Genomic DNA, 10,145 nt, shown 5'->3' on the forward strand with positions numbered 1-10,145 from the left:
CATGGTCTGGAACATTGGGAGTGAAGGGAGGAAAGAGAGAGGAAGGGAGAGGAAAAGGAGGAGGAGGAGGAGGAGGGGGAGAGTGAGTAGAAGAGAAGGGAGGGAGGAAGAGAGGAAAAAGGACAGAGGAGACATAGAGAAACTCTCCCAAGCAGAGGAAATTGGTTTCTTCTGGAGTGCCAGGAGGCAAGCTCACAGAAGTGTCAGTCAGCCGGGTGACATTTCAGAGGGATTTGTGGCTCTCCAAGTCTTCCCAACAATGTCAGATATCCTCGCGACCACTGCGAGGAAGCCACTCTTTGGTGCTCTTGCATTAAGGACAGAGGCGCGGGGAGGTTGGAGACCCAGCTGCCATTGCAATGGCAATGTGACAACAACTCTCAGGACCTTTTCTGAGGTGGGTTTTCTTGACGTCTCCACACTTTGGCTGCCTGCGCTAAGGGACCCCACCAGCAAGGTCAGAGAGAGGCCGGGAGGTTCCTTCTGGGTCTGGACGCAATCATGTCAAGATTGGAGTAGTGGTTCCCAGGCTCTGGGTTACCCGAGACCATCAGACGTGACCGTGTACCACGTGGTCACCTTTAAAAATGGCTTCCCGGCAGCGTGTACCCAAACTCTACCTAGAGTTTGCCTTCGGAGAACACATGGTCCAGGTTGCGCACTGGTGACAGTTGGGTTCTCTGCTTCCCTGTCCTGCGATGTGAATGGGAGTCTGTTGGCCTCCCCCAGCTTCACCCACTAAGTCATTGCGAATCACCCAAATCACCCCGCATTTCCTGAGGCTGTTGCTTGAAACCCACTGACCGTTCTCATCTGTATGAGTTGGAGTACTTTGGTTCTAAGAGACAAAACGCAGCTCTAAGTGGGAAGGGAAGTGCTCATTGGTGAGACGCCCACGTATACACAGAGGGTCCTGCTGGAGTGTGCAGCACACCACTGATCAGCACAAGTGTGTGAGCAAACCATGTGAAGCCAGAGAAAGAACCATCTTAAAGGAGGAAAGGTAATTGTGCCGACCCCGCAAGCAGGACAGAGACTGGTGGCTATCCCCACTGGCAGGGACACAGACCTCATAATTCTGGAGGCCTTGGGCAGGGCGCTCAGAAGGGTCTTGCCTCAGTAGTGTAGCGGGAAAAACGAATCCTCCGCTGAGCTGTTCTGGTCCCACGCAGCAAATCTTCAAAAGCCAAGACTCAAAAGGATCAATCTTTTCCCACTCACTTAACAGCATCCCTGAGCAAAGCTCATGACTATGTTTAGGAATACAAAGACATCCAAGGACACCTGGGTGGCTCAGTTGGTTGAGCGTCTGACTCTCGATTTGGGCTCAGGTCATGGCTCCAGGGTCGTGGGTTCGAGCCCGGAGTCGGGTTCTGTGCTGAGCGTGGAGCCTGCTCAAGATTCTCTCTCTCACCCTCTGCCCCTCTCCCCCGCTCGCTCTGTCTCCAAAATAAAAAGAGAAAATTCTAACCTTTAAAACAGGAATACAAAGACATCCAGAACCCAAGGAAAAATCACACTGTCTGGCATCCAGCCCAACATTACCAGGCATGCAGAGAAGCAGGAGGATCCAACCCGCGATGAGAAGACAAATCAAGCAATAACAGGCATCCAGATTGGCAAGAAAGAAGAAAAACCGCCCTCATTCTCAGACATGATTACGTATATAGAAAATCTAGTGGCGTCTACAAAAGAGCTATCAGACTAATCAGGGACCTTAGCAAGTTTTCAGGATTCAGCATATTTTAGAGAGAGCTACTTTAAGAACATGTACACATTAAAAATAAGAGGCTTAGGGGCACCTGGCTGGCTCAGTCCATAGAACATGTGACTTTTGATCTCGGGGTCATGAGTTAGAGCCCCACATTGGGCATAGAGCTTATTAAAAAAGAATAAAGTAAAAGGCTTCATTCTCCCTGTTGAAAATATGGGAAGAGATGGTCCCCTCCCCTTCCTTAAAGCATTTACTTTACACGCCTTGTAAGTTCTTTCTTTGTTTCTTTGAAAATAGGTAGTATTTTTTAAAGGGTAGAGGCGCCCGGGTGGCTCAGTGCTCGAGTATCCGACTTCAGCTCAGGTCATGATCTCATGGCTCATGACTTTGAGCCCTGCATCGGGCTCTGTGCTGTCAGCACAAAGCACGCTTCAGATCCTCTGTCTCCCTTTCTCTCTGCCCCTCCCCCACTCCTTCTCTGAATGAATGAATGAATGAATGAATGAATGAATAAATAAATAAATAAATAAATAAATTTAAGGAAAAAAAGGCTAAAAGAGCCCCTTGCCATCTTTATAACCCAGGAATGTGTTCTTCAAGGACCTGGGAAACATCTCTTTGGAATGTAAACATCAAGCAAGATTGTGTCCCGATCTTCAGTTTCTGTGGGAGGGTAGAAGCCTAACTTCAGTAGGCACCTTGCTCCAAGTTGCAAAACTAGCTCCTGTCATAAAGGTATGAAAAAGCTTATTTTTTCCTTGGATAAAGCCGATCAATTGTATTAGTCTGCTCAAGCTGCTATAGCAAAGTACCTCACACTGGGTGGCTTACACAACAGAAGTTTATTTTCTCACAGTTCTGGATGCTAGAAGTCCATGATCAAGGTGCCAGCAAATTCAGCTTCTGGTGAGAATTTGCTTCCTTGCTTGTAGAGGTCCACCTTCTCCTCTGTCCTCACACGGCCTCTCCTCAGTGCAGGTGAGGAGAGAGCGGGGGAGTAGGGGCGGGGAGGGAGGGAGAGGAAGAGGGGGGTGCTCTCTGGTGTCTCTCTTATAAGGACACCAGTCTTATTGGACCAGAGCCCCATTCTTATGACCTCATTTAAACTTGCTTCCTCAAAGGTCCCATCTCCGAATACAGCCACACTGGGGTTTAGGGCTTCAGCATATTAATGTGGGGGAGGGAACACAAACGCGCCGTCTGAAACAGCCACGACCTAATACACACGGCCACCCCAGTTCCCAGGGAAATTCAGGATGAACTATGTGCGGGGCCTGGTGGCGTCACGTCCTCTTACTTGAGGTCTACTTGTGGTGGATGTTGAGAACACGTGATGAGCTCTACCCGCTTACCTATACAAAAGGGTGAAAGCTCCCTGTCTTTGGAATCTCTTAGCAGATTGCCTGTGATGCGCATCACATTCTGGTACAATGCCTACTCAATGAGAAAACTGTTTTGCTTCCACAATTGTGGAGACTTTTTCTGGGTTGGCAGATGATTTGGTTCTATTTTTTTTTTTTTTTTTGTCAGCTAGGAAAAATGCCTGAGAAGAGCCCTCTTCATAGTAGAGGGAAGAGGGCAGGGGGAAGAGGGAAACAGGTACCCCCATTGTGCCCTCCGTTTCAAAGAGGGCCAAATGAAGATTTCAAGGTACAAAAGGACCTGGGAGTATAGAGAAGCCACTGCAAAGCCAGGATTGGGATTCTTATCAACCTTATGTTCTCCTCAATTCTTTCTAATTTTTTAAAAATGTTTATTTATTTTTGAGAGAGAGAGACAGAGAGACAGAGAGACAGAGCGTGAGCAGGGGAGGGGCAGAGAGGCAGAGGGAGACATAGAATCTGAAGCAGGCTCCAGCCTCTGAGCTGTCAGCACAGAGCCCGACAAGGCGCTGGAACTCACTAACTGTGAGATCGTGACCTGAGCCAAAGTCAGCCGCTTAACAGACTGAGTCACCCAGGTGCCCCATGTTCTCCCCAATTCTTACCTACTTTGCCTGCGTTTGCCCATTTCTGCGTTTTTCATTAGTCGCATGGATGTTCCCTGGAGCCGGAAGAAGGAAAAACACTCTCCCAGTCTCCTGGTGGCTCCACTCAACCGTGCTGAGGTTGGAGGGATAGGGTGGCTAAGACAGTAGGTGCTTGAATCAAACAGACCCGGCCTCTGTCGGCCTCCATTCTTCGCCTAGAACCGGTGTAGAGACGACAGTACCCAGCTCACCAGGCTGTCCTGAGAATTACACATGACGATGTGGGTCGGGAGCATAGCGTAGCGCCTGCACACAGAAGATTTTGATTTCATTCTATTTTCCCAGGGTGGTCACCACAATCACAGCAGGCACTAGTGGCAGAATTCTGGCTACCAGAGTGGTTCGCCTAATTGGCAAGTGAGGAATTTCCACCTCAGTGTTGGAGCACGTGGAAGCGTCATGAAGAGTGAAAACTACGCTCTCTCGAGTTATGTCGAATGGCGTGACTATCCCCTGCCTGCTGTGGCCCACATCGACAACGTCCGCCAGCCAGAAGGCCTCGAAAGAGAAGAGGCCTTCCTGCAGCATCCTCTCCACTGATGAAAAAGCTGAATCGTGCCACATTCAGTTCAACGAGAGCTTGGCTGAAACGAACAGGAGCACAAACAAGCAGAAGACGGTTGTAGGCACCACCATGTTCTCCATCAGCCGCTGCTCTCGTTCTGATCTGGGAGAAGCACTGCGTGTACGGCCCCATCCCGCAACCTCTGAAGAGGAGTGGGGTGGCCAAGCAGACCGAGAGGATGCTCGACTTGGAAGGCCAGCCCGATCCAGGGCTTCTCAGTCAAGCGGGACTACGACAAAAACGAGTGGAAGAAACAGTAGCCCGCCACTCGGCCATCTGAGCCTCGCCTTGTCCTGCAACCTCCACGCGGCTCGGTGTACTTGCTGGGAACTGTTGTGTCGCAGCACCGATGCTAACAGGTGAGCAGTTTACGTGACAAAAAATATTTCCCCCAAACTATGCTACACTGCCTCTCTCTCTGCCTCACTCACCCCGACCAATTGTCCCAGCACTTGTCTTCTCTGATTTGAAACAAGGCCAGGAAAGCACAACGTTCTTATTCTAGTGTTTCTAAGTTCTTTGCTCATGCAAATTGAGGGTTTTTTTTTAATATGTGAAATTTATTGTCTAATTGGTTTCCATGCAACACCCAGTGCTCATCCCAAAAGATGCCCTCTTCAATACCCATCACCCACCCTCCTCTCCCTCCCACCCCCATCAACCTTCAGTTTGTTCTCAGTTTTGAAGCGTCTCTTATGCTTTGGCTCCCTCCCACCCTAACCTCTTTTTTTTTTCCTTCCCCTCCCCCATGGGTTTCTCTTAAGTTTCTCAGGATCCACATAAGAGTGAAAACATACGGTATCTGTCTTTCTCTGTATGGCTTATTTCACTTAGCATCACACTCTCCAGTTCCATCCACGTTGCTACAAAGGGCCATATTTCATTCTTTCTCATTGCCACGTAGTACTCCATTGTGTATACAAACCACAATTTCTTTATCCATTCATCAGTTGATGGACATTTAGGCTCTTTTCATAACTTGGCTATTGTTGAGAGTGCTGCTATAAACATTGGGGTCCAAGGGCCCCTATGCATCAGTATTCCCGTATCCCTTGGGTAAATTCCCAGCAGTGCTACTGCTGGGTCATAGGGTAGGTCTATTTTTAATTTTCTGAGGAACCTCCACACTGTTTTCCAGTGTGGCTGCACCCAAACTGAGTTTCTCCTTGTGGCAGAAAACAGATCCAGCCACGACAGGGATGCGGGGAAACCACCATTCTGCTGGTGCCAGAATTCTGGCACATTTTCTGGAGAGCCACTCTGTATGATAGATCTGCCTCTTGGAATCCATCTTAAGAAAACAGCCATTCACGCAGAGACTTACATGCAAGAATCCCACCAAAACATTATGTGTAATAGGAAAAAAATTGCGAGAAACTGAAGTGTTGAACAAATGCATCATAATACATCTTGTACGTATCCATGCAGTAAGATATTTTTGAAGAAGTTTTAGACAGAGGGAAAGCCCAAAAATGTTTCAGGGGAAAAAAAAAAAAAAAAAACAACTGATGCTAAACTTGAAGAAGCTTACTCCTTGCTATGACTGTTATACATTTAACGTATTCCTACAACCCTAAAGCCACGAGAGTATTCTGAAATCCTGACGGTAGTCAATGTTGAATGACAGGACCCAAGCAATCTTAATTTCCTTTCATTTCGTCAATTGTATTCGATTGCCTTGTACTAGAGTACTAGAACCAGAACCTCCCCTCCAACCTGAGGACACATGGGAGAAAATCTGGGTGCTGAAAAGAAACTCAGATACGGAACATTAACTCAGTTTTATTATCTGTATTCTTTAAGCAGCAATCAAAACAAGTGGGCACAGAGCACCCACGGGCCAGTACAGGCAAATAACTAAGCCCCAGAAATAAAGTGGCAACTACTGCAAAGGTCATGCCCCTGGGGAAGGGCACATGGCCTTCCACTGGATACTGTCATGGACTCAGCCCCCTTTTCCAGGCCGAGGCCTAGAAAAAATCGCGGGCACCAAGTGCTGCATGGTCTGCACCACCATGGAAAGCTGGTTGAGCAAGGAGGCGGTGGAAATCTGCAGGAGGACAGGGTCTTCAGCAGTCAGTCGGCTAAAAGTAAGGGGAAAAGGAAATCACTTTAGATTTGATAACTCCTGGCCCTCCTCACTCCAATCTCCCCCCTCAAGGTTACCCCTCCGTGTCTCCCTTAGAGCAACCCCTGAGGCGGCCACAGACCCGGGGCCCCATGTGCCTCCTTAGACCAAGCCCTTGGTGTCTGCACATCTCCAACCGAAGTGGCCGTCGGGCAGAGGTTACCTCAGCTCCCCACTGCCTCCCGCCAGCCCCTTCTAGAACTTACATAAACAAGTCACTGCCAATCACCGTGAGCTCCGTGTGAACCGCTTCGTGGTAGCATTCGGCACTCGAGGTCAGGTACTGGTAGGTCAGCTCCGCATCCACGTAACACAGGAAAGGCACCGTGAGGGCACTGGTGGACATTCGGTTAAGGCATATCTGGGTGGACCTCATGGAGGAGGCTTCCTTGCCCATCGGAGGCCCGCCTGCCCCCGGACCGCCCTTAGGGCCACCCAAGACCACCTCGGCCGCCCCTTCGGGAAACGTGCATCGCGGCACCCCCAGCTGCTTCCTCCAGCCTCCCTCGGCCCCCCCACCCCCACCCCCACCCCCACTTCCCTTCTGTGCCCCCGCAAGTCCCCGACACCTCTCCCGCCCATCCACCGGGGCCGCCACCTGCCTCCCCTCCCGGCCATTCCCCGCCGCCCCCCGACCTCGGGAGCTCCTTGGAAAGGATACAATTCCAACACTTGCTTTTCTGAGGCTTCCCCGGAGGCCGAGGCCGAAGCCTCTTCCCCCTGCCTTGGGGCGGGCCATGCCCCCTCGACCTGGGGAGCTTCCCCAGCCACGGTGCCCGACGTCGCGGTGCCGTCCCGGCCTCCGGGATTTCCGGGGCCACTGGACGAGCCAGCACTACCCGTCGCACCACCGGCGCCGTCGTCCAGGATCTGCGCGCCGTCCGCGCCGTCCGCGCCGTCGCCCGGGGCCTGCATGGCCGCCACACCCGCCCGCTCAGAGGCCGCCGCTAAACCGCGCGCCCCGCCGACCGCTGAGGCGCTGGGACTGCTTCACGAAGCTCCGCCCCTCCGTGCGCAAGGCTGCTGGGGATACCCAGGGCGCCTGCGCAGACAGACCTCTGGTGAGGTTTCTGGCATGTGATTGGTTCCCGCCAAGCTGGCCCGACTGCCCACGGGCCGCCAGGGAGACCCCGTCGGCGGCGCTGGAGAGCCAGGGCTCCCTGACGAAGCCCCGCCCCTAGTACGCGACGCAACTCAGTCTCTGGCGCGCGCCTGGGCAAACAGGCCCCGCCTATTCTGGACGGAGGGTTAGAGTAGGAGCGTGGGGTTGGCGGAAGGTGGAGTGACGCCAAACAAAGGGGGACAGAAAAAGGGGCAAATGTGGCGCGGGTAATGCGGTCAGGAAGCAGGAAGGCACGTGGCAGAGAACCAAATCCTGGATCCAGCCATGCCTGAAGACAGAACTACCCACCCCCGCCCCCGCCCCCGCCCCCGCCCCCGCCACGATCGTTCAGTTACACACATCCAGAAACTCTCCCTTTGCTTAAGCCAACATGAATCCTTTTTTCCTTCTTTCCTTCTTTCTTTCTTTCTTTCTTTCTTTCTCTTCTTCTTTGAATGCTTTTATTTAGTTTTGAGAGCAAGACAGAGACAGCGTGAGCGGGGAAGGGGCAGAGAGACAGAGAGGGAGACACAGAATCTGAGGCAGACTGCAGGCTCTGAGCTGTCAGCACAGAGCTCGACGCAGGGCTCAAACCCACGAACTGTGAGATCGTGACCTGAGCCGAAGTCAGACCCTCAACCGACTGAGCCACCCAGGCACCCCCGTCGTGAATACTTTCTATTGCTTTTCTTTTTGTCTTTCTTCACTTGCAATAGAAAAGTCTTGTCCTTTATTGAATTGAGGAACCGTAGGTTTTCTTGTCACTTCACCTGAGAACGTGGCTCTCCTTTCTTTTAACAGAGAAACTGGGCTCTTTAAGTTCACAAAGGCATTGGCTCCTAGCTGGTAGGCCTTCAAGCCGTATGGTGGTAGAGTCTTCTGTGGGTAAGAGTCCAGAGAGGGAGGGGAGGGGCTGCAAGGGGCAGCTGGAGGAAAGGGACAAAGAGAAGGGGCACTGGGACCCACCCTTTCCGGATAGGGCTCCCAAGACTGGCCCGGAATTGTGGGGCCAGATCGTCAAGAGACCGGAACTTAGTGTGAGCCTCCCTCCCTCTCCCAGCAAAGCCCAGAGTTAGGCCACCGCCCTGGCCCCACAGACGGACCGCTGAAGGTGCCGGGCGGCCTTAACACGTCCGTCAGGTCACAAAACCAGTCGATTCCAACGCGTCCCCGGGCTCCCCTCCCAGAGGCTAAGCCAGAGCCCTGGCCCGCGGCCCGCCGAGTCAGATGTGATCCGGCCCGCATCTTCCACGGCCTCCTTCCCTCCCCTCTCCACCTTGCTCACTCGGATCCAGCCACACTGGCCTCCTCCCTTCTCTGAAACACACCAGGCCCAGGCCTGCCTCGGGACCCTTGCACTGCCTCTTGCCTGCCTGGGGCTCTCTTCCCCCGGGGTTCCATCTGGCCCACTCAAATAGCATTCCTGGCCGCTCTCCTTAAGGTTGCGTCCCACGCTCTCCCCACCTGCATTACTTTCACAGGTGTCGGGGGGTAAGAAGCAGGTGGGCCCGTCAGCATGGAGGTGCACCTGCGGCAGTAAAGCGTCGTGGGGCACGAAGGAGTTTGGGTGCCGTCGATGACCCTAGGGAGTCTTGAACGGAGCGGGACGGGATGCAACTTACGTCTTATCAGGTCCCCAGTGCCTGCTGCGCTGGGAAGGGGACCAGGGCAGGCAGGACAGAAGTGGGGAGACTGGCACGCAGGCGAGAGACCCCCAGGCTGCGGCCAGTGGAGGTGGGGAGAAGGGAACGGGTTCCGATTGGATCTTGACGGGAGAGCCACCGGGGTTTGCTGACACGGATCGGACGTGGCCCTGGACCTCCTCAGATGCGCGGGACCCCTGCAACGGGTCACCCTTCCTCCCATAAAGGGAGCCCAGCTCCTCCAGAGTCCAACAGCCTCCCCACCTGCTTCCCTGCTCGCCGACCGCCCACCTGCCACACACGGCCACCGTTTTCCCGACGTTTAGTTCAGAAACAAGGTTCCGGGAACAACGACAAAGAAGCTCATGCCAAAACAGAGGGGACAGCTGGGTTTCCGGGACCACGCGCCGGGGCCAGATTCCTCGGCGGGGGAAGAGGGAACAGAGGGGTAAGGCACTGCCGCCTCGGCCACTCGGGGCGGGCGCAGGACAGGGCAGCGGGGGTGAGGGGTCCGGGCCGAGCGGGCACCACGCCGAGGAAGCTGGGCGCTCGGGCCTGGAGAAGGAGACTTCCAGAGCCCCCTGGCCCACGTGGGGCCCTGGCACGAACCCGCTCATAGCTCCCCAGGTGCTGGGGACAGGGCGCCCGAGAAAGGTACGGTCCGACCCCCGAGAAGTCCGGAGGGGATGCCGGGACCCAGCCGCGGGGAGACCCCTGGGCGCAGCCACGGTCTGGGGATGGCTTCGCCGCATCACCCTGGGCGCCCCCCTCCTCGCCATCAAGTGCTGCTGGTGTCGGGGGCCCCTGCTCGGACCCGGCGGGACCGGCCACGGCCAGGGGCAGGTGGCAGAGGCGAGGCCGAGGCTGACCGTGCCACCAAGGAGCCAGGACGACCCAAGGACAGAAGGGGCGTGAGGTTGTCCACATCCCAGAGAAGGGGCACGTGGTGACAGACGGACACGGT

The 10,145-nt window shown here is 54.0% G+C and overlaps 1 protein-coding gene and 1 pseudogene across 1 annotated transcript; one reads left to right on the forward strand and one right to left on the reverse strand.

The window, feature by feature from the left end:
• The first annotated feature begins 3,922 nt into the window (after positions 1–3,922).
• Positions 3,923–4,661, forward strand: LOC145713868 (cytochrome c oxidase subunit 4 isoform 1, mitochondrial pseudogene; annotated as a pseudogene).
• Positions 4,662–6,074: 1,413 nt separating this feature from the next.
• Positions 6,075–7,466, reverse strand: LOC145713563 (EKC/KEOPS complex subunit LAGE3-like). Its single transcript, XM_081792426.1, has 3 exons — positions 7,098–7,466; positions 6,643–6,771; positions 6,075–6,392 (listed from the first exon to the last, which is right to left on the reverse strand). Exons 1-3 carry the CDS (start codon positions 7,349–7,351, stop codon positions 6,254–6,256), a joined length of 522 nt encoding a protein of 173 aa, XP_081648552.1. The 5' UTR covers positions 7,352–7,466; the 3' UTR covers positions 6,075–6,253.
• Between the last annotated feature and the right edge of the window lie 2,679 nt (positions 7,467–10,145).

This window comes from Panthera onca, chromosome X, assembly GCF_046562875.1.
Source record: "Panthera onca isolate mPanOnc1 chromosome X, mPanOnc1 haplotype 2, whole genome shotgun sequence".
NCBI lineage: Eukaryota > Metazoa > Chordata > Mammalia > Carnivora > Felidae > Panthera > Panthera onca.